Source organism: Sorex araneus, chromosome 6 (assembly GCF_027595985.1).
Source record: "Sorex araneus isolate mSorAra2 chromosome 6, mSorAra2.pri, whole genome shotgun sequence".
Taxonomy (NCBI): domain Eukaryota; kingdom Metazoa; phylum Chordata; class Mammalia; order Eulipotyphla; family Soricidae; genus Sorex; species Sorex araneus.
The window spans coordinates 36,552,868-36,577,700 of NC_073307.1; the positions used below are offsets into that span (position 1 = coordinate 36,552,868).

At 48.0% G+C, this 24,833-nt stretch overlaps 1 protein-coding gene across 2 annotated transcripts in view; it reads right to left on the bottom strand.

The window, feature by feature from the left end:
- Positions 1–24,410, bottom strand: part of PRDM6 (PR/SET domain 6) — a 116,913-nt gene extending 92,503 nt beyond the window's left edge. The window contains exons 1-3 of one of the 2 annotated variants that reach the window (XM_055143071.1): positions 24,307–24,410; positions 23,233–23,830; positions 14,590–14,897 (exon numbers count right to left, since the gene is read on the bottom strand). In XM_055143071.1, the coding sequence (XP_054999046.1) occupies positions 14,590–14,897; positions 23,233–23,815 (891 nt within the window). In that variant the 5' untranslated portion in view covers positions 23,816–23,830; positions 24,307–24,410. Of the gene's footprint in view, positions 1–14,589; positions 14,898–23,232; positions 23,831–24,053; positions 24,153–24,306 lie in introns of those variants that run through there. The other variant, XM_055143070.1, reaches the window with a different exon arrangement.
- Positions 24,411–24,833: the final 423 nt, after the last annotated feature.

Sequence of the window (24,833 nt, forward strand, 5' to 3'; positions counted from 1 at the left end):
CCAGGAGTAACCCCTGTGCATTGCCGGGTGTGACCCAAGAAGAAAAAAAAAAGAATTATCCTTAATTATGGAACCATGCTGATGATGAATGAAGCTCTGCTGTCTGCCCACCTTGTGCCCTTCCAAGCCAAGCTCCTGGCACAAACTCTCAGCTTGACTACACTTATGCTGCTATCAGAGTGACCATGTTTACAAGATGTCCTTGTCCTTTGCATGACAGACACCATGTGAGTGGTTAGGAGTTAAAAACCGTATTACAACCTCTAGCATCACTCCCAAACACTGGACTTCTATGTCAAAGTGGCCTCTAAAAGCATTGTAAAAGAAGGACAGAGAGGGGGCTGGAGTGATAGCACAGTGGGTAGGGCGTTTGCCTTGCACACGGCCGACCCGGATTCGATTCCCAGCATCCCATATGGTCCTTTAAGCACAGCCAGGGGTAATTTCTGAGTGCAGAGCCAGGACTGACCCCTGAGCATCTCTGGGTGTGACCCAAAAAGGAAAAAAAAAGGACAGAGAGGCACCTTCAGGGGGAGATGCTGAGTTACCCAGCTCAACTGAAAACAAAACAAAACAAAAAACTATCAGATCATCCAAGTTGGAGTCTCATAGGACAGACTGGAGATCAGGGTGGACATGCCAGTCTGAGAGCTGTCCTTTGCAAGGAGCTGCTGAGACCACCAACAGGAGCATGGACGAAGAGGTGAGATGGGAAGCCCATCAGGTACTCACAAAGCTGCACCCTGAATGGGCACACCTGGGGCATGGAGGGAGATGGCAAGGGAGGCACTTGTTCACGATTAAACTGGCACTTGGTGGAAAAGAGCCCACAAGGAGCATCTGGTATCTCTTTGTGATCACAGACGGCACAGAAGCCGCTGGTAGGAGAGCCAGGGAGAGCGGCACGGTGGAGGAGCCCTGTTAGGAACCCAGCAGGGTTGTGGTTGCTGAGTTCACATCCAGGGAGAGTGTGCACTCAGGCCTATGCTCCCAGACAGGCCCCCTCCTCCAGAAGTGCACCTTGATTACTTAGGTCCTAGTTATGACCTGCCCGTCATAGGCTGTGTATGGCTTTCAGTGCTTCCTTGAGACTTGCTGGGTGGGGAAATCCAGAATATAGAAATTATGGCAATCAGATGGGCTGCTGGCTATTTGGAGATCTTTAATATGTATATCTCTCCCCATCCGTCCCTCCGTTGAGTCTGTCTACCTTTTCCCTCCCTATCTGTGTGTCGGGAGGGCAGCAAGAAGTATGGGAGGAGACTATCTATAAATGACCAGAGATTGACCAAGCCAGAACAGAAAGGAAAGACAGGTGGAGACTAGAATTCACACAGTCATGGGGCAGCCCAGTGGGGAGACTAGACAGAAGAAGCAAAGTGAGCGCGTGCATAGCTGAGTTGGATCAGAGACAGTACAGTGGGTAGGGCACTTGCCGGGAGTAAGCCCTGAGCACTGTCAGGTGTGGCCCACTAACATAAGTGTAGGGGAGACAAGGAAGAGGCAGCAGAGGGAGAGAAAGCGGGAGCTGACATTGTGACTTCAAGGGTAGCTACAGGACCACCTGAGAAAAGATTCCCGGGTCCCAGTCAGGACTCCCAATCTCTTAGGGGGTCTGTCCCCAAGGTCGAATTTTGCTTGATGTCTCATATTTGGAGACTGATAAATATTGAGTTTAAGAAGGACCAAGCTAGAGAGCAAATTTCTGAAAACGAAGAACTTTCTTTTGTAAGTTGTAACAAAATCCAACTCCTGTGAAACTTCATTAGTGTTTCTGGGTGCTCTCATCATTGTGTGAGCCATCTCCTGAATTCCTTCATCATGCAAATCTGAACCTTTGTTACCCACTAGAGATCATTCTCTCATGTCTCATTTTCTCCACAGCTTTGTTTGCTCAAGCTCTGGACACTAAGCCAGAATCTATGCAGCAGGAATCTATGAGGAATAGATGTGCAGGGGGCCACGTATGTGAGACTCAACTAGTTATAAAATGTTTTGTCTATCACCTATGCTTAGGCTATTATCATTAAAGTAAAAGCTCAATGTACACCACAAGAGAAATAATTGTGAAATATACCCAAGGGGAAATATTGATTTTTTTGTCTCAATTTTTGCTCTCACTGATATATTCTTCTGGTGCTCATGCTGAGTACTTGATCTAAAATTTTCTGCCACATGGAATCCTTGCTTTTCATGGGGTCCACAGCATTTGCACTATTTGCTGGTGTGGGGGTATTTACTAGTACACATAGCTGCACACATATTTTGATGGGCAGCAGCAAACTTGATTTGTTGTCATTTAATATTTATTGACAAGCCACAATATGCTAAGCATTGAGATATTTTCCTATTCAGAATCCAATATCCAGTGTCAAACTGACCTGATGAATTGCTCTTGCTTTGAGGTTCACGATCAAAAGACCTACAGGTTTAGTGCATCCTTGTGATTTTTCTAGCTGTTACTATGTCATTCTCCTTATTTCTTTCATACTGAAAACCACTTCTCTGAAAAGAGGGTTGAGAGGGGTTGTTTCATTTACTGGGTGAATGCAAGGGAAAATTTCATCTGCCCCATAACTAGAAATGTGAAGTTTCAAAAATCAAAATTGAGGTCAGAGAGACAGTACAGTAGGTATGGCACTTGCTTTTATGTGGCTAACCCTGTTTTGATCCCCAGTACCCTACATGGTTCCCCATGTTTTGCATTGATCCACTAAGCACCAGCAGAGAGCCAATACTAAGTCATGAGCACATCTGGGTGAGGTACAACCTCCCAAAAAATAATAAAATTAAAATTGAAATAGTAGAGCTCGCATGTGGTCCACCCCAGTTTGACACCCTGTACCAGCTGGTCTTCCAAACACTGCTGGTGCAGCCTGCAGGCCCCTAAACACCACCAGGTAATCCCTGATACTCAGACTAAGTAGCATCACATCATCAGGACCCTCACATAGACCTATCAGGATGGCTCAGCATGACCAGGAGGGTTCTCCAGACTAAGAACTACTTGGGAGACTTCCCTGCCCACCCCGCAAAAATAAACCACTAAAGCCATCCAATAGTTATATTTGTATCTACGTGGAGTAGTATCATTTTAAGACATAATCTTTTCTTATTAGCAGTCTAAAGAGACTTGTGTTTTAGTACAAAAGCTGGATTTTGTTGTAATTAAATCCAAGCATAGATCATGGTCTACTGTGAGTAATCTTTTGTTTCACCAAATGACTGGAGTCTTTATGGCTATGTGCTGAGTCCATGAGAGACCTAATAAATATGCTTTTTCTTTCTTTCTTTAAATAACAGATTTACAAAGTTATTGATAACTGAGTTTTAGGCATATAATATCTCAACGACACCTGTGTGTCAGCTTCCCTCCACCGGGAAGTTCCTGTATTCCCTCCCCAACCCAATCCCCACCCTGTCCCCACCTGTCCACTTGACAGGCACATTACAGAGTTCCAGGCGATACTGCTTAGGTCTGATGTTCTCAGTTCTGTTGAGAACTGGGGATATACATACATATTCTCAGTTCATAAATATATATGAACATAGGAACGTATATCAAACACATATATGACTATACCACTCATATCACTGGTATAACTGAAGCCCTGATGCCTATTCACCCATTACTTTCCTCTTCTTCTTCCCCCCCTTGATTTCTTTCCATCTCTGTCCTACTCTCAACACTGGGGTTAAACATCATCTAGGCATCCCCTTTTACTACATTTCCTCACCCAGTATCCTATATTCTACAGATAAGTGAGTTCATTCTGTGTTTGTGTTTTTTTCCTTCTGGCTGACTCTACTCAACATGCTATCCTCCAGTTCCTAATAGAGACCTAACAATTATTAAAATCTCTGCCAAAAAATGTATCACTGTATCACCGCCATCCCGTTGTTCATCAATTTGCTCGAGCGGGCACCAGTAATGTCTCCATCTGTCCCAGCCCTGAGATTTTAGCAGCCTCTCCTTACTCATCTTGGAGGCTCTTTCAGGGTCAGGGAAATGAGACCTGTTACTGTTACTGTATTTGGCATATCGAATATGCCACGGGGAGTTTGCCAGGCTCTTCCGTGTAATCCACTTAAATAGTCATAGTCAACTGACTTCTTATATTTCTAGCAATGTCATTTTGTATGAGCACAGTGAAAAGTATATTAAGCTGAAAGTTTTGGTTCTTCCTGGGGACATCTCACTCTTTTCCAGACCACAGTCCTCAGGCTAGGTTAGTCTTTCCTAACCCCAACAGGGTCCTTATTCAGTTACCTCTTTGGGGTCATGACAGAGTTTGTCCATGACCGTGCTCTTTACTTATAGTTAAGTATTGGGGCACTTGGCCTGGACCCATTTTGATGCCGGGGTAGCTCACAGCTTGCCCTGGGTCCATCAATCCCTCATCAGGACCCTGCTCTTGGAGGGCTAGAAACGAATAGCAACTGAGGCTTAAATCAAGTAAATATGGATGCCCAAGAGCAAATATTATTTTGGAGTCAATTCACTCCCATGTTACATAGCATAGCATCAACTTTCTGCCAAAAAAAGAATCAAAAAAAAATCTTGTTTGGTTAAATGAAAGTAATAAAGATTGCCTTTCATTTAAATAATAGTACAAGAGTTCTTTCACATGTAGAAATGAGGTACCCAGTAAATTAAGCCATTTCCCTGAAAGTATTTCAAGAAAGTTTTGTTCCTTTTTGGTTAATGCCTTTTGGTACAAGCAAGGCAAACAGAGATGTTCTTTCCTTTCTGTGCAGAAATGCTATTACATTGTTCCTGTGGAGCCGGGAAATATGTTGGTCTTATTAAAGACAGCTGCTATGAAACATGCAAAAGTATCGGGAGCAGAATTTCTTCAACATCAGAAGGGTCTGCATACTCTCTGTTACAAGGAAGATAGAGAGGGAGGAAAGGACTAGACACAGGATTTTGATTCACGAGCGAAATGAAAACACAGGCAGGTAAGCCTGTAGCTGCAGTGAGGCCTTTGGTGGCTGCTGTAAAAATGGTGTGTGGCTGCAGGGAGAGAGAGCAAAGCTCCTTTACCAAGACCGGGATTCAGTAAAAAAAAATGGAAATTCTATTACCAGGGCCATTCTAAAAATCATCAACAGACAAGAGATAATACAGGACATGAAGTACTTGTCTTGCATGTGGCTACAGCAGTCACAACCTGGTTCAAACTCTGAGCACCTCCAGAGGTCAGTAACAGAACCAAGGAATAGTCCATGAACACCAATAGGTATGGCCCAACCACCAAAAATCATAACCACTGGTCTATAACACCTCGTAGTTTGAATTTCTTAACATAAGCATGAATAACTTTTAGTATGGAAGTTTATTCCCACAATTTTCAAGTTTAATAATCAGTTTTCACCTTGGGGATGATCCAAGTCCAATTTTACATGGCAATAAACAAAAGGAAGCACTTTCCTCAGGAGTCTGATATGTTTTAGAGCTCTCTCTCTCTCTCTCACTCACTCAGCTACTCTGTGCATTTCTTTTTAACATTACACATGAATAGAGGTATCAATTTGAGACTAATGCAACAGGTTTCCAAAGTACTGCATTCAAACCCAGACTTTATTAATGGGCTCTCTCCCGTGAGGGGTGTGGGGAGCATCCACCAGTGAATTCTCCACTGCTACTTTTGCGATCAACAATAATGCTCCCAGTGCTAACAACACTTAGATCTTGCTGCTTTACAAGACACTGAAAACATGACTTGATTACATTTAATTTGATTCCAATTAAAAAGCACTTAAGAAGTTTCTACTGAATTAGATTACCCCAAATGTTTCTACAGAAGACACTTCATTATCAGAGGCAGCTTTAATTTAAAATGACCACTGAGAATGAGACCCGCAGTTTGTTTTTAATAAAATGGGCCAAATACCTTACCGATATTTCACAAGTGCATGTGGCAGACTTGAGTTTATTAAACAGACGGACAAGGGCACTGGCAAAAACATCTGGAATATAGAGCGCCTCATCTACAGTTCACCCAAGACAGATCTCATCAAATGGCTTTTAAGTCTTAACAAAAACCAGAAGTGGTAGGGGGAAAATACTTAAATAAAAACAAGAAGAGAATATCAAGATAATGACATGAAAATGCTCCTTTCCTACTGGGTTTATAAGCTGTACATTAGGTTGGGGATGTGGCTCTGTGGTCAAGCACAGCCTTGCATGTATGAGACTTTGTGGGTCAGACTTCACACACACACACACACACACACACACACACACACTTTTCCAGTAACTAGAAAAGTTTAAACAGTAACTTTTACAAACAAAAATGAAAGTGACCATCTGGCTTGGAAGCAACAAGACTGGAATACAAGCAAGGTGTCACAGGACTACCCAAAACATGGCATTTCCCTTTGTGAAACCAACAAGGACCTCAGGATCAAATGGCCCTGTTTTCTCATCAGGACCAGTGAAACCTGCTTTGCCTTCCCCACGGTGGAAAGTCACATCCTGAAGCACTACTATTTGACAAGTTTCGGTTTGTGCTACCATTCCAAAATGGGGAAATTATGCTTAAAAACAAAATGATGATTGAAAGCGAATGTATACAGTCAGCTATTTTGCACAGAGCCTCGACTGCATGGGGAGCGACCCCAGCCAGTGCCAGAGAGCCAGCCACCTGTGGGGCGTCCTCGCAGAGAGCTGAGGAATAAAGGCAACTCTGTGGTTTGTGGTCAGTGATTAAGCACCCGGCGAACTTGTGCTGTGTCTTCTCATATAGGAAAATCTGCAGCATTTTGAGCATTTCACACGGGTGACAATGTCTTTATTATGCCTTCTAGAATTAATCGACCCCCCAATCCAGTGACTCTACGGTATATCTATTGGATAATTAGAACTCTAAGGCCCCACAAATAAAATGCATTATTGACTTTTAGATCTTCAAACAAATATTTATAGTTGCAAGTGGCAAAAATTATTTCCCTTTAAGTTGGCATCAAATCAAAATCTGTTCTGGTGATCTGAGGCACCTCAAGATTGAGACCCCTTCCCCCTGTCAGTAGTAGGCCTAAAATGTAAAAAGAAACATTCCATGGCTGCAATCTTTATGACACCGTGCACCGACTCTACAACCAAGGTGGGTCCCTTGGGAACACAAATGGGACTTCTGGATTCTAAGCTCTAAAAGTCTACCTGACCTTGAAAGCAGTTGTGGTGGGGGGGAGGGGAGGCAGGGGGGCTGTGGGAGGAATAGTGACCTGGTTTAGTGACCAGCAGCTATAGATATGAGAGCGTGTGCTTGCTGTCAATGATCGTTGCTGAGATCTGTCTATACCACACCGGAACAATCAATTTTGTAAATGATTGCAATAATCAGGGAAATTGCCTAATTTATAAATCCTTGCATACAGCATTTTAATGGATTCCTCCATTTTACTGCTGATGCCTTCAGAGCTAAATGAATTGTTGTCCCAGCTGTCATTACACAAAATGATAAAAACATTCCGTCTGGTGGGGGAAACCACATCTCACGGATATTCAGACCCTCAACCCATAATCACTCATTAGTGACTTCCAGGAAAGTTTCCCACTGCTAAGCCCCAGGAAGAGCCCGAGTGCGGGTTTATAAGGGTTCCCCGCCTCCCACTCCCTCCCCCGGGTGGAAATAATCCCCAGGATGATGGTAAAACATAAGCAGACAACCTGGCCAGGAGCTGCGACATGCTGCATGTGGCCCCTACCCTCCACCTCCACTCTGAGAGACGCATATTGTCACACTGCTGCTCTTTCCTACCTAACTCCGTTCCTGACCCATGCATGTCAGGTTAGGGGACACAACCTTGGCAATTCTCAGCTGCCCATGTGCGAAGCACAGCAATGTGATTGATGCTAGATGCACGGAGGCCACCGGCGGGGAACGGGATTCCCAACTCTTACCCTCCCCTTCACAAAAAAACCTCCACCTGGAAGCCCAGGGTGCTCCCCTCTGTCCCCCCGGCCACTACAGGGAGACTGCTCTCCTCCTCCACCGTTAAACCTTGGCCAATTGATTCCAGCCAATAGCGAGCTGCTGTCAGTACTTTACTTACTGCTCAATCTCACTAACCTGACATTTATGGCGCACTGATTGGCCTCTGTCAGTGGGGCTGGTTGTAAATTCACTTTGAAAAGCTTTGTGTTAACAGCCTTCAACCAGGCTCCAAGAAGAGTACGAACAGGCAGCCTGACAATTGCTCGACCTCCTGCCCTTATTACAGTGAGTAAATCAGGGTTTGAGCCATTAGCCTGGAGCCTGGGGCCTCCACAGAAAGGATTGACATGACGAAAGGTCAACCTCTGTCACACATGTGTAACAATTTGGATAATGGAATTCTGTAACTTATCTGAGTGAGGTGGCAAATGCTTACTAGGGAGAAGGAGATTCCGCTCCAGCCTCGCTGGCTTTTATGCTAAGTAGTTATGCTGGAGTCTGTGTTTCTTGTGTAAATACACAAGGAATGTCTGAATTCACGGAATCGTTTTGAGTATGGACGTTAAAGGAAGGAAGGTAAAAATCGAGTCGCATCACGGTGGCCCTGAGAAGATATTCTTTAGAATAGCAAACCACCGCCATGACCCCACCCCTCCACCTTATACACCTCGGCCTCATATTCAATGCCTCACCACACCCTTCCTTCCAAACAGACAGGATGGGAGAGTGGACACAGCTCCCCCAAAGTAAGCAGCCTTTCATACTCACTTCCACCGTTTAAAACCTGTCCTGCATTGACAAAGTCTACGGGATTTCTGAGGCACACAACTGATGGACTTGAACAATGAAAACTGCCTTTGGAGATGCGGGGGAACCACAGGGCTCCCCAGAGGGTCCTTGTGCTCCGCATTACCATGATCACACACTCATCAGATCCCTGGCTGCCGCCACCGGAGATTGGGGGAGCGGGAAGGCTAAGTTATGTGTCCCTCAATCTCGAAGAACTGATTTTCATTTCTATCCCTACTTTTAAATATATTTTTAAAAATGCATATAGGGACCTGGAAATATTTGTGAACTATTTTCTTCTCATGGACAAAATACTCTCAGTCAAAGCAGCAATCTGTAAATGAGAGATAAACTGAAGTGGTGAAGAGAGAAATAATCCGTGAAACACAACCCTCCTTAGGAAGCGCGCACAAGAAAGCAAACCTTGTCACGCTCACGCGCAGACTAGGGACAAGCCTCACTGAATAGGAGAACTTCCAAACATCCGTTACCATATTTTTCACAGCAGAGTCATTTTCGTCAGAGTCATTTTTAGAAAGCCAAGGCTTCTGGTACAGACACACCAAAGAGAAAAGCACAGGGACTTGAAAGGAACCTTTCCCAGCCCCCTTAAATATGAAGTCTTAATTTTCAGCACAATGCTGGAAACCATTCCAAGAGGTAGCAGATGGTTTTAGAGTTTATGTAAAATTATAAAATGCTCACACTCTATCAAATGGGCACCCCTCGAAAAGGCATCTTCCAATCCAATGAGGCAAAGCCAGAGAGAGACACCAGCTGTTACTCTGCATAATTTAAAACACAAGAGTCGCATTACTATGGTTTATTTTTAAGGTGAAATTATCTGGATTTCACAAAATTAACATCTTCAAAACCAAGCTGACAAACAGTCTAGTATCTTACAGATAAATTGCTAAGAAACACAGTTTTCACTTAGATAAGACTGTGATGGCTACCGAATTCGATTCCCTGCTATTTTGGAGAATTGAGCTAAAATGAGCCAAAGACTATAAAGGAAAAATATGGAGTAAATAATGGCAATATGATCACTGAAGTAATTTTTATATGACTACAGTTTAATTTTTAAATGATTCTAATTAAATCTGAAATGATTCCTTTTAAATTTTTTTCAACATCTAAATATACACAAGTGTGTATGAATGGAACGTGGGTCATTTATAGAAACACAGAACACATTTAAAATATAAAACCAATTCATTTCCTTTAGTGCCAAGTGCCAATTACCTGTGATGGCTATGAAATATAAACATTTACCAATGTGTAATATATTTTTAATACTGCTTTTCATTTAATGTCTTTTGACCTGAGCTAAATCGTAATGATGAAAAATAGACCATTTGCTTAAAAATAAAACTCTTATTAAATCTAAAATTTTATGGCACAAAACCAAACCACTAAAAGGACCACATGTTATCCCCTTTTTCTGAGGAGAAATAATGAAGGTTTTTACACAGTGCAAATGAAAATGAGACAAATTTACTCAGGCAAAGAGAAGACAGGTCCTATAAAATTAAATCCCTTTCTAGCACCTTGACTGTAATCCTAACAAGTCACTACATTATTATAATTACCAGATTATTTTTTGAGGGTGAAAGTAAAAGCAATTAATTTTGTCATTGTTGCTAAAATTCCTTGTCTAATCAGACTCTGAGCTGAAAGGCCGAGGAAGGTTAGCCTATCTTAAACTGCAACTTTACTTTAAACTTCTGTACTTTATTCCAGTAAGATTGTAAGTATACACTGTGTACATTCCTCAGGTCTAGCCATATTAAGTTCTGATGCTAAGCAGAAAGGGGAAACCATGTGCAATGAGATTAATTTATCTCAAGGGAAAAAGGGCACATTAATAATTGAGATAATGTTTTCATAAAAGTTGAATCAAATGTGACTTTTCACTTCTTCACTACAAAACACATTAGGATAAAATTATCTCATTCTCATCAATAAGGCCTAATTGCTGAGAAAGACTGTGTTTTCTTTGCAAAATATTCAGAAAGATTTTTTTCCTATTATGTCCAAATACTAGAAATATATCATGTATCTAAGTCTTGTTGGAACAAATGTACAGAACCAAAACAAATGATTATTTAACACACCCTTTAATGTTTTTATTTTAAACTACACAAATTTATTACATTTTGTAAAATATATATAAATTCTGATTCCAAAAGAAACTGGCCCCAAAACAGACTAATAATTTGACTTTTCGTTTGTTAATTTTCTTCATCTACCAAAATAAAAATTACTTTGGCTTATTGCTAAAAGAGGGAAAAAATCCTATAACTTCCAAAAAAACCTCGATTCTAAACAAAATGAAGGTAATGGAATAATAATGAAGCTCATTAAATAAGCTATTTACTATTTTAAGTAGCAAAAATTATAGGCAAAGAAAACAAAATGTGGTTGCATATTTATAAACTAAGCAAATAAGTTCTCCAAGGCTCATGTAATGCTACATATTCAAGTCATTTTTCTACAGATAAAACAGAACTATTAATGATTAAACAAAAGGTGAATCTGGTTGTTTCTGTAATAAGCCTTCATGTGTATAATAAAGTACAACTGTACTAAAAACAATGAACTGTAAACTGAAACAAAAATCCATCATCTACTTTGAAACAGTGACGGGGTAAGATTAGCAATCCATTTATTGTACTGAAATAAAGATAAGTAACCCCGGTGAGATCCAGCAGGACCTGAGTATTGAATTCTAAATATACAGACATTTCTTCATCAGTAACTGACTTTTAAAAAAATGTGGGCAAGATAAACCATTACAGCTGACTTTTAAAATGAAATAGTCATAATTCAACTGCTTTTAATTTTTAAAGATCTGCTTTATGTCGTTCTAATATTCTGGAAGATATCTAAAAGAATGTTTTTTTTAATGGATAATTACCACATGAGTCATTAAACAATTATTGCCAAAAGTTTCCTATTAGACCTATAGTAATAAAGTAGACTCAAATTGCTGGTTCTTTCTAAAGAAAATAACGACTAGATTTTTTTTTCCACAAGGAATTCAGGTTCAAAAAGGAAGACTATCATTTAAAGAACATTCTGACATTTAGAATATGCTATTATAATTACAACCTAAATGGTCATTATTTCATAAAAATAATAAATCATGATTAAAAATTAAAAATAAACTCACACATGCTATCTTGAAATAATTATACTAATAAAGTCTGAAACCTATTATAGAGAAAGAAGCTTATCTTCTGTATGTACATTGGCACTGATACTCAGCCAGCCAGTCCTATTTTATATGATCCTTGAATAAAGTTTTAATAACCCTTTCTTCTCCTAAATGTATGTTATCCTAATTGTTTTTATAAATAGCAATTTTTTAAAAATTGTGTCCCAAAGTTACAAGTTGGGACCTGCAGACTATTTAATCAGACAGAAAAAAACTTTTTATAATGCAGAGTGAATTCTCTGCACCTCCCTCCTGATATACTCAACTTCTATGCCCCCCACTGATTGCAGTATAAACAACAGAAAACAAATTATCTTCCCATTCTCTTCACTACCACAAAATTCCAACTTTCTCCAGTACAAGACACAAAAGGAAAGCTCCCTCGCTTTCCGAGTACGAACCACTATAATCTGCCCGTGGAACAGTCACCTCAGGCTTCTTAACCGCCTTTCACAAAAAAAAAAAAAAATGAAAGACCAAAAACACACCCTGGGCTTCTTGTCATGCTTATGCTTTGCCCCCTGGCACTCTACAAATAGATAGGCACTAGCCCAGAGGAATCAGATAGGATTCTCTTTTAACCTCTGCAGACAGAGTCAACCCGGAACCACTGAATAATCGCTTCACCATCTCCCCAGAAAAGGACTGGCCGACCTTTAACTCTATGGTCTGAATGTTCCTAATAGCACCACTGGCACATGAAAAGTGCCTGTACGAGATTCTAAAGAACCTTAATTCACACAGGAGGGAACAACAAATTAATCAGGAACAAACCTCAATGAGGAACTAGTTCAGAACCAGATGCTCTGATGATCCCCTACTTGTCTATATTTCCGATACATAAGCACTTCTCACTTGCTTAGTGGTACTGACACATTTTCTCCTGCCCATTTTCCCTACACAATTGTCCAGTAAAAAGAAGAACAGTTGCCAACATACAAACTACCCCTTACCCCCATTCCAAGCCCACTGTCCTTAAAAACTAAGATGCCTATTCATTTCCTACGACAGTCTGCAGGTTGGGGGCCGGGAATTTGGGTAACAGGGCACCAAAGGGAAAGGGCTGGGTGTGGTCCCCATGCCGTCATCCTGTGCTGGGGGGTTGTGGGGAACACGTAGCTCCTCACTTGCCAAAGGGAGTTCTACAGCTGCCCAGCTCTGCACCCCAGGTAGGGTCATGTAAGAGTGCCGGAGATCAGGTCTGGTTGTCATGAACACTGGACTGGTCAGGGTGGGGTGCCCAGATGAAGCTGAGTGAGGCCATGAGGTCTCTTTTTGAGTGAATGAATATGAGGCAGCTCCCAGTAAAATGACCATTGGGACTGGCTGTGGAGTGACGTGTGAGGGCCTGGTGAGACAGAAACGACCCTGAACCAAGTCCTAAGGTCCAGGCCAACTTTGCTCTTGGCGTTGGCCAGACTCACTCCAACTCCAACTCGATTCTGGAGGCTGGCCTCAGCCAACTTAGCCTTACTGCTTAAGTTTCTAGCACCTTATCTTATCTTTTTGTTTTTCTTTTTGGGTCACACCCGCCAATTCACATGGGGTTACTCCTGGCTCTGCACTCAGAAATCACTCCTGGTAGTGCTCAGGGGACCATATGGGATGCTGGGAATCGAGCCCGGTTGGCCACATGCAAGGCAAACACTCTACCTGCTGTGCTATCGCTCCAGCCCCTGAACCTTATCTTTTCATGCATCTCTACCCATGGGTGAGAGGGGTTAAAATGGTGGGTGGAATCACCTTCTTAGAGTTTATCTCTTTTTAAGAAAAAGCTTCAGCTATCAATCCTGAAGCCATGGGAGAAATCTCAGGTAAATGTGTTATTTTCAAATAAGTTAGTTCTGGGGCTGGAGCGATAGCACAGAGGGTAGGGCCTTTGCCTTGCATGCGGCCGACCCGGGTTCAAGTCCCAGCATCCCATATGGTCCCCTGAGCACTGCCAGGGGTGATTTCTGAGTGCAGAGCCAGGAGTAACCCCTATGCATTGCCAAGTGTGACCCAAAAAGCCAAAAAAAAAATAAAAGTTCTGAAGTAATGGCTTCATTGGGTAAGAGCTTGCCACCATAATACTATCATCAGCTGGCTGACACCAGAGTTCTGGGAGTTTTTCTACATCTTTATTTTCTATCCTCACAAAGATAGTGTCATTCTGCACCTGTTCAGAGAAGTATTTGTGATTTCTGATCCACCCTATAGTGTGCTCACTTTGAACACTCTGAAAGTCTGAAACACCAGTTTCTCCCACGTGGGACTCTCACCAAGAAATTCTCTTACGTGAATACTACCTGAGTCTCTGTCCTCTTCCTGTCTCTGCTTCTGCCGCCTCTTGCACAAGGAATTTAAAAAAACCCACTAGTGGACGAAGTTAGAATGGGGCAAGAGGATGCCACGTTCCCACTCAGATGCCAAGCTTCCACCTGTCCAGCTGTTTCTTTTGTTCTCAGATCCCAGGAGATGAACAGTCAAGGGTGCGCCTGGAGGCCTACCAGGCGCAAGGGACCTGCACCTTGACTGAGCTGCTGTAAGCACACCCAGCCGGACCACACAACTCTACTCTCCAGACCCCGGGTCGGGAGCCAGGCAGGCTCTCCTTGCCTCTGCCACAGCCACAGCACTAGGCCACTGTGCACTTACCTCCCAGAGGTGCTGCGTGTTCCTCAGGGCTCCTGTCTGCACCTTCTCGGGGGCCAGAAGCACTCCCTGAAAGGGCCCGATCCAAGTGCCCTGCTGGATCCTCTGGGCTGCGCAGATGCCGTAGGCCAGGCCCGGCACGGTGCTGGTGCACAGGCACACCTCCCGTGGTAGGTCCCGCAGCCACTCGGGCAGCTCAGGGGGGGGCGCCGCAGCCGCTGCACTGCTGGTGCCCACGAGCCTGCGCAGCGAGTGCAGGGGCCCGTGCATGGGGCACTCTCCGTTGCGGTTGTCCGCGCACATGTCGCAACCTGCTGGAGACGTGTGAGAGGGAGGGAAAGGAAAGGGTTAACTCAGCAGCTCCAGAGAATCCTGGGGGGAAATCCCAGGCTCAACATCCTCCCGGAACTACTGCCACCAACACCATGGGGAAGAGGGGGAAAGGTGAACCCTCCCACCCCCAACCCACCTGGCAGAGGTGGAACTACTCACCCCTGCAAAATGCCTGCTGAGCTGGGAGAAGGTAGGTCCAGTTCCCAGAAGCCAGGGTTCTGAGCATCCCTCTGACCTCCACAACCCCTTCTACTCCCTCCTCTTCCTCCTAGCCCTCTCCCCTATCCCAGGGTGCTATTCACTATCCTGAGTTATCTTTGCATCACACCAAAGTCTTTCACCCACCCTGATTTCTCAGAGAGATTCCACACCGGTCACCTTGCTATTACAGAAGTCTTTAAAAGTCACCAGGGCAAGTGGGTTACAGGGCTGGTACAGGCACATTTCCACCTCACTGGTCACCCCCGACCCCACCCCCAGCCCAGTGCACCAGCCAGCAGACCGAGCTGAGTGGGGGCGACTCTGTAGACTAGAGCCCCTTCCAGAACTGTCACAGAGGGCAGCGCTAGACTTGGGGTCCCTCCTGCACACACGTTCCAACTGAGGAGTGGAGGAAGAGGGGCGGCTCCATCAAGTCTGGAGAGCCTCCCAAGGTGCTAAGAAGAAAGGAACAGCTAATTTTCACCATTCAGGGTGAGAATGGGACTGCAATAATTAAGAAAGTGATTCAGCAGCCAAGGACCCAAGGTCATCCTCTCCTCTTGAAGGTTCCCCTGAGCAGCCAGAACTCCTGGGGACCTCCACAGCAGAAGCTGGGCGGCACCACAGCACCAGCATCCCTAACCAGAACAGGCGGCGACAGGAGGCTGCGGGAAGCAAGGCCTGGGGCGAAGGCTATGTCCACTGGCCGAGCCTGCGGGTTATTAATGGGCCTGGTGGAGCCGCTGTGTCTGCGTCCTGCTCAGCAGACCTAACTCTGCCTTCAGTGCTTCGGCAACCCTGCCTGGCTGGCCAGCCTCCATGGGAACCCCCAGCACCCTTGCGCAAAGGACCCCAATAATGAGGGCCTGGCCTAGGATCAGTCCCAATGGACAGATCACTGTTGGGGCTGGAGGGGCTGGGGGAAGGGTGTCCTCCAGGACTTGCCCTGGCCTTGCTCACTTGCTGCCAGGTGGATCCTGCCAGATGGACTTTCTTCATGCAGAGACAGCTGAGACACCCAAGGAACTTGTCACACAGTCCCTGGGAAGGAACATCTCACGGCAGCCCAGCTCTGTGAGGGAGGGAAGCCCCACTGAGGGTTCATGCTGAGCTGTCCCCTCGGCCATCTAGTCTGCTGCTTCTCTCACAGACACTCCAGGAAACGAAGGAACCCACAGGCAACAGCCTCCCGGAGGTGTACCCAGACTTTCAAACAGCAGCCTGTTTCTGCAGCGCCTCTGGGGCTCCTGCCCTCACCACCTCCCTTCCAAGGACATGAGTGCATGTAGAAGCTGCGGCCCAGAACCCATGGAGTGGCACTCCCAGCCTTGTTCAAAACCCATGGACTGCCCACCTGCACTCCACCTTTGACTGTGAAGGAAACAAAACTTTCAAGACAAAGGGGATCACTGAGAGTCAACTCAGTGCCAAAACTGGCCTAATGCCACCTGCATGGCAGGGACCTCTTTTGAAGCAACCATGTAGTATATACATATGATTCCCATTCTGTGGATGAGGTCACTGAGGTTCCAGGAACAACAGAACTGGACACAGGAACAGAAACTAGAAAGCGCAGAGAGATTCACAGTCAGGCCTGTCTGACAGCAAATGCTCCAAATCCAGAGGTCTAGAGAGAATAATGAAAGTGGAGAGAATTTCATATACAAAGCCATAACTCAGTCAATAGTGATGCAATATTTCATGAAAGTAACTGTACTGGGACCTCAAAAGTTGCTGAAGCATGTCTGAATCACAGAGATTTCTTCACCTCATTCCCACACTCCTGTGTTTGGGGAGGCTTGAGAGAATGACTAGGAAAGCAAACAGATAAGTGTCCATAATGTTGAATATTGCTGCCTAACTTCAGAGATGGCCTTTCAGCACCTGAGCCAAAATATAGCTGAAAACAAATGACAATAAGCAAAGGCAACGTGCCCATAAAAATAAATCACCTCCAGAAGTTGCTTACCGGACTTTCCCTCTCTATTTGACTCCATGAAAGAAAGCATTAGAAGCTAGGAGCAAGCGTGTTCACTACCCTAACAGTCTGCACCAGTGCTTCTGTTCTCTTCTACCATCTCAAAGGGCATGCAATACCATACCAACTACTTCAAGAAGAAAGTGGGGTGTGTGTGGGGGGGGGAGTGGTACAGAAATTAACAATGTGTGCCTCAATCCTCCTCCACAACAGGGACACACCAACAGCTAAATGCATGATAAAACCATGACTAAGTTCCATTTGCCGCCAAGAGTCATTGATAAAAACTTCAAAGTAGCATTCTGCAGCGGGAGTAAGAGAGAGTCTTCCTGCACCTGACCCATGTGTCAGGTCCACAGCAGAGTGCCAAAGCTCAACCTAACCGATGAATGCAACGTGATCTATTTTCACTCCTGAATCACTACATGCTCTTTCCAAACACGCATTTCAAAATGCATATTGTATACTAACAGTGTTTGCTAATACATCTAACCTCAAACACTGAGGGGGGGTGGTGGTGGTGAAGAATCTGGCTTCTGACTTCTATCTCCAAATCCTAAAGGAACCTGAAGGTGTTTAAATCAAGTTGCTGATTCCTCCAGGTTCACGAAGGAGGCAAAAGTGGGCAAAGAGTCCAGCAAAGTGGACTTTTTTTAGACAGTTTAGACAGTGGACCATAAAAAATGGGGGAGGGAAACAGATTTGAGGGAAAGCAGGCAAGTTTCCCACCTCACATACAGAAATACATATTCTATATAGCCTGTCTGATGTGCACAGAATTCCAGGCCAAGTGGCATACGAAATACATTTGTGTTCGCAGAGAGGGATAAATGTGCCTTTCTCTTCAAACCCGGGTTAAGTTTTTGTGCAAGTTCATCATTCTTGCTCATAAAGGAGTTTCTAGATAAGTAAGAACTATCACCCCAAGCAGAGCCAGACATGCCGTTTCAGTGGCAGGGGCTGCAAGAGAGCTGCTCCTTCCTTGATGCTGATAGACCTGGTCATGCTCCTGCTTCAGGTTAGGAGCCAGACTGGGCCAGGGGTACCTTTGCTCACAGATGTGTTCACTGTCTGACTTCAGAGGGTCAGACCCAGTGGAGATAAGAAGAGGCTTTCACGCTTCGTTTCAAATGCTGGTGCGATGCTTGAGTGTTTTCCCAAGCCCAGAGACCACATTGTCTTTGAAAATGGATCTGAGTGCAGGAAAGGGAGCAAGGGAGCAAGGAAGGCCCCTTCTAGGAAAGATGAGATAGAAAACTGGGGACTGGGGGCTAGGGTGGGAGGGGGGTGTCTGAATCTATTCAAGGCTGATAAGCCAAGGGACTCCCACACAGCACCCTCCCCCATGATGTGCCTTTGCTCCCCAAGGTCTAGGCACAGCTTTGGCCCTCAAGGGACCCCCTAGAAATCCTCCCAGCCAGGCTGTGGAAGTTACAGAGCTATGTACCCTTCACCCCAAAGGTTCATTCAGCCCATTGGTCAGCCTGTGATGTGACCTTGCAAGGGGTGAGGAAACTACCCAGGGAGTAGTGTGTTGAGAGGGCATCTCCCCACTCACTGGGTGTCCCAAACCCCCAGGTCTTCCCTCCAGGATCCTGGGCTACAGGACTGATGCTGGTGGACCAAGAGGACTTGCCAGTGGTCCTGCAGCCTCTCTGATAGGTCTGCAGGCTGCCCCATTCCTACCAGTCAAAGAGCTTTTTTAAAAAAATCAACCAGACTCGGACTCTGCAGCAAAGTTGCATCTTATTGCACCCCAATACCCACTTTCCCTTTCCCTCCTCTGGGCAAGAGGCTCTGGGGCTCTCTCAAACCAACATCCTGGTGAGATGGGGAGCGAGTGAGGAAGCATCATCAGTCCACCCCCCCCCCTTGCCCCCCGGCCGGGGAACAGAGCCTTGGCCACAAACCAGATCTCTTCCCCTTCCCTGGACACCTCCTTCTGTCCCAGTTGAAGGCTTCCCTGCAAGTGCCCAGACATGCTGGGCTTTTAGGAGCCCGTCTTGGAGCCTGGCTGTCTTCGGCCCAGAGAGAGCGCAGGGATGAGAGAGAGGGAAGGGGAGAGAGTGAAGGGGGAGAGAGCAGAGCAAGAGGGAGGCGGCGCGGTGGCGCGTGGGCTTTTATTCGCCTCCCATGACTGTATTAATAAATTAAATGGGAGCACCGGCGTGAGGGCGAGAGAATATTGCGCGGAGATAAACCTCCCGGCCCCTGGCCCTGCGAGGCTGCCCCATACACCGCGGGGATGATGAATAGGAGGCGAGCGAGAGATCGAAGCTGGTCTGCGCTGGCTCCACTCTCTCCTACAAAACTATAGGGCAATTAATTGTGGCTTGTCCCCTCATCCTTCATCTCCTGGTGGCACATATCGATGGAGATTACTGCTGATGGACCATTTTATCACCTTAAATAAACAGTCGCCACCTCTTCTAACCTCAATCTAATATATGGCTCTATGCTAGGTTTCAGGGTGCTAGATAAGGAATGATGTAAAATAGCTAAATCATGTGTGTTCCGGCCTGGGGCTGAGCCTGCACACAAAAAGAAAAAAAAGAAAAGAGGGGGGAAAACCCACCGCCTGCTTCTCCCTAGGACATCCCAGTGGGGGGCTTTTGACAGTCGGTGGGGTGGGGTAGAAGGGTCCCCAAAGGGCAAGGGGCAGGGCAAGGGGCAGGACAAGGGGCTGGGCAGCCTCGGTGGGTGCAAGAATCCATCATGGGCTAGGAATTCTCAAACTTTCCAATTGTACCTCCGGTTTCCCCTTGGGGAGGAAGATGAGGGCGGGTGGGGGGAAACACACACCCTTCTCTCCGCCTTCGCCATCAACATCTGGCCTTGACTCCCCCAGTTCTTCTCCCAGGCCCTCCGAGAGGAGGCGGCGCTACTCACTGGACAGCCTTGGGGTTTCCTCCTACACCGCACGATCAGTGTTCCCCCGTGCCTCCGCCGCTCCCCTAAATGCGGGAGCCTCGAACCTCCAGCTGGAGAAAGTTGCAGCCGCTGAATTCTATTCTAATAGAGACCAGGTGGAGCTTAGCGCCCTCCCTCCCCGTGCCAAGGAGCAACACCTCCGGGGGTGGGGAAAAAGGGCCGGGGGAAGACGAAACGGTCTGCAGCCCGGCGGACCGCACCGCACCGCACCGTGTCTGTCTGGCTAATGGGAAGGCCACGCTCGGCCGCGGCCGCCTCTCCGCGCCTTCCTAGAACAGCGCGCGCTCCCCGAGGCCGGCCCGAAGCCACTGGGCGGCGGCGGGCGGCGTTGGAGCCGAATGCAATCCCGGCAGCCGGCAAGCCAGGAGGGCAGTCACCGGGAGGAAGACTGCCCCTCCCCCGTTTATATTATCCAGTGTCCCACCCTTCTGCCAGAGATGAAAGGGGAGGCAGCTAAGCGATCCCAGCTTCAGTGGAAAGGGTGTATCGATGCGAGAGCAGCAGTGATGCACGTGGAGGTAGGGAACAACGGGAGCACCGAGAAGGATCCTCCCTGGCTCACTCGCAGTCTCTGCGGTTTGGAAATCTTCCTGAATGAAAGAGAGCACGGAGGCCCGGTGCCTTCACTAGGGCATCTGCCATCCAGGACAGTAAAGCTGGAGGTGAAACGCGCAGCCCACTGACTCACAGGTGTTGTTGGGTTTCCGATCCACAGCAGCGAAGTTAAGAAAAATAAAATTAAAAATAGAAAGTCTTCCGAAAGCAGTCAAGAGGAGATCTGTGTCTTGGCCTTCTAAGATTAAAAAGGTGAAAACGACACTACACAAAGTAACAAAATGAAGGTCTTGTAGCAGAGGGTAGGAAGACATGAGAAGAGGGAGAAGTTCTGGTTCTGTTCACCATCTTTTTAAGGAACACACCAATGCCTCGCGCACAGAGACAGAAATGGGGTGGCCCCTACCCTCCCCCACCTCGCGTTTCTGATTTGTTTTGCACCTCTGCTTACAGTAAACGCCAGCCCTTCTCACACCAACTTCATAAAATGCATCCATCCCACGGTTTTACACTAGAGCCCAGAGAAGTTCCGGAAAGAATGGAGCTCAGGTCTCCCTGCAGCATGACACAGAATGACCTCAGCTTCCTATTTTCTTTCTGAATTGCCCTTTAATGAGGGAACAACGTGAGGTGTAACTTCAACTAGAGGAACTGACTTTCCCCCCTCCACCACCGCCCTTCCCCTTGGCATACTGAAGGGTCTAGTCCATTCAAAAGGAGATAGTAGAAGATTAACACAACAGAAACAATTTGAATAAACCATAATTCATTTCTTTTAACCAGAGGGAGAAAAAGTTATCCAGGCAGTACGTGGGTCAATAGTCATATATTAATTAGGAATCTATCCCAATTCCTTGTGATTAGCTTAAGTTTTTCTCTGACAAAAATGTATCGAACCTCAAGAATTCAGTGTAAACAGCTCAGCACATAACAGAGCTTTGGGGGGCATTGCTGGTGTCTTTCCCAACACTGATTTAGTTCAGAAAAGAAAATTGTGAGCCTAATGAAGCAGTCCCAACCCATAATTAGTATACTACACTTAGATTCAAGAAATACCTTATTCATAAAGCATTTCATATCGTTTTGTTTCACATTTTTAAAAGAACTGCCTCGAAAAGAAGGTGTGAAAGAAATTCAGTAGCAGATCATTTTTTGAAAATTCACTAAAACATAATTTTATAAAATTTTCATAAATGCTAAAATACAAGAACCTTCTGAACTGCAGAGTAAATTGGAGCTGAAACCCAAATATTAAACCAATGCTTTTACTTAACCCTCGGGCTGTAAAAAGGAAATAAAAGTAAATATAAGTGCTCTTTTTATTGGTAATAATTATCTTCATCCAAACAATTATTTCTAACCATCATGAAAAGATTAATGCACCTCAACTATGAGAATTAAACTCAGCATTTTCCATAAAAGCAAACGCTTTGATTCCTTTAAATAAGTATAACCTGGAATTATTTTCCTGTTACAACGAATTAAGTTCACAAAGCAGCAGACATTCAGCAAGAAGGGCCTTATTCAAAACAGGAGAGTAATAAAAGTTGAAAATCAACTTTTCTCACACAGCAGCTAAATAAAAGAACAAGATTAAGAAATGAGCTGAGAGCCGATCGCTCTGCTTTCAACCTGCGTGAGCGTGTCCTCCAGAAGTCTCTGGAAGAGGTTTATCAAGCAGTTGCCCCAACGCGCTCAGAGTCAGCATCGAACTTCTGAAATTACCAAAAAGAAGCGAAATACAAAGAAGGCCACTTTTCCTGGTCTTCGTTTAGATTTGTTTTCAACCCTCAACATAGAAGTGTCCTCGTGCTAATATAAGCAATGTTATGAATACAGAGGCCAAAGCTAGAGGGGAACCTGATCTGTACTTGCCGTTTTCTCGGGGACAAGAAGAATTAAACTGTTTCTTTGAATCGCTGTCACCCTAATTTGAAAAGAACCAAGAAAGCCGGCAAGGGAAGCTACGGCCGCTGGCAGCATCAAGGACGCGCGGAGAAAGCGGGATCCGCGGGGAACTACCCGCCGTGAAGCCGCAAATCTTTTCCTCGCTCAGCAGCTGGCATGCCCCCACCCCACCCCGCGCGCCCCCTTTCTTTTCTAAATAAACAGAAGAGGTGGAATAACGTCTGCTTGCAGGCAGACACGGACCCGCTGTCATTCCTAACTCCCACTCCAGCAGGCCCGGCCGCTCCCCGACCGCCCCGCAGCCCTAAAGCGGGCACATGCGGGCAAGTCCAGCGCCGGGTGGAGAGACGGGGAAAACGAACGCGGGGCTCCCGAGAACCCCCGGGCTCCTCCCCACCGCGCGCTGCCCGTGCGCGTCCGGCTTAGAGACCCCGACGTTCCTTCCATCCCGCTCCAGGGTCCCGAAGACTTGGGGGGCAGGTGCGAAGGGGTAATCCCGAGGAGCCTCCCCCTCCTCCCCACCACCACCAGGTATCCTACCCACTCTCCTTCCTTCTAAAACGTCACTTTGCGCTCCGGCGTTCGCGGCGGCGCGGGGGCCGGGAACCCGGAGGGGCAACCCACCCCGTGGACGGGGATGCCCCCGCGGCACCCCAGCTGCGCATCCGCCTCCCCCGCGGGGCGCCCGCGCCCGACGGCCACCGTGCGGGGCAGAGCGCGCGCTGGCGGCGTCTACGTACGGTTGTTGGGGTCGCTGGTGTGCTGGTTGAGCGGGATGATCTCCATGCGCTGCTGGCCGTACAGGTAATAGTCCAGTTCCTCGGCGCTGCAGCGGAAGCGGGGGGCGCCCCGGCCATCCCCGCCGCACTTGGCGGGCCCCGGGCCCGACGCGGCCCCGAGGCACAGGTCCTTGGGAGGCAGCGGCTCCGCCGCGACGGCGGCCAAGGGCGCAAACACGGGCAGCTGCGCCACGGGCAGCGCCGACAGCCCGGCCAGCGCGGCGGCAGCAGCGGCGGCCGCGGCCGCGGCGGCGCAGGAGGAGGCAGAGGAGGCCGAGGTGGAGGAGGACGCCGGGGTGGAGGCGGCCGACGAGAGCGAGGCGGGCCGCGGGCGCAGGCTGTCGGGCGGCGGCTCGGCGCGCTCCGGGGGCGGCGGCGGCGGTGGCGGCGGCTGGAGGGGCTGCGGCGCGCCCAGGGGCCCCACGGTGCCGCCGCCCTTGAGCGGGCCGCCGCCGCCGTGCGGGAAGAGTTGCTGCCAGTGCTGCAGATAGGCTGGGTCCACTTTGAGAAAGGCCGAGCCGCCGGGGTCCCCGGGCTTCAGCATGTCCGACGCCTCAAGCTGGAGGGCAGAGGGCAGAGAGGAGGGCCCGCGTGAGCCAGGCCCGGGGCAGGCCCGGGACGGCAGGGGCGGGGAGGGCGGCCGCCGAGCCCCCCGGAGCCCGGGGCCGCCGGCCGCAGCCCGGTCCGCAGGCGGCTCTCGCCTCCCAACTCCACCGGGGCGCAAAGTTTTCTCCGAAGCCGCGGCGCCTCGCCCCGGCGGCCGCGGCCCCCACCCGCCTCACCTCCCCGCCGGCGCGGTCGCAGAAGGCGCTGCCCCCGCAGAACTCGTCCCCAGGACGCGGCCCCCCACTCCGGCAGGCGCCCGGAGCCGACCCGTGCCCGAGTGGCGCAGCGCCTGGGCCGCGCTGGCCTCCGGCGCCAGGAGGCGGGACAGTCTGGTCCCCCCGCCCCCCCTCCCCCCCGGCCCGGGGACCTCCTGCCTCCTCTCCTCCCCGGGGTCCCAGACCCTCAGCCCCCTGCACGCGCCGCGCTTACCTGGAAACTCGGGGCGGCGGGCGGGTGCGTGCGTGCGTGCGTGCGCCTCGTGGAGCGTGCGGCCGAGGGTGCGCCCGGGTGCGCTACATGCTCCCGGGCAGCGCGGGAGGCGAGCGTCGCTCTCCCCCGCGGCGAAGCGAGGGGCGCGGGGACCCGCGGGGCGGCGAGAGCGCGATTCCGCCGAGCGCCGCGCGGGCGTGCGGGTTGACTCGGGAGTGGGCCGGAGCCGCCGTGGGCTGCTGGGTTCGGCCGCCGCCACCGCGTCCAGGCTCCACGGCTCCACGCTCTGGCAGCCTCCCGTCTGGACACGTGGGTTTTACGACAGCACAAACTACGTGTGTGTGTGTGTGTGTGTGTGTGTGTGCGTGTGTGTGTGTGTGTGTATGTGTGTGTGTGTGCGCGCGCGCGCGTGTGTGCGTGAGTCTATGTGAGTGTGTGCTGGGGGAGGGGGGCAGGCAAGAGTCAGACCAGGGGGACCGAAGGGAGGGGAAGAGGGGAAAAGGAAGTTCCAACTCGGCTGGATCCAC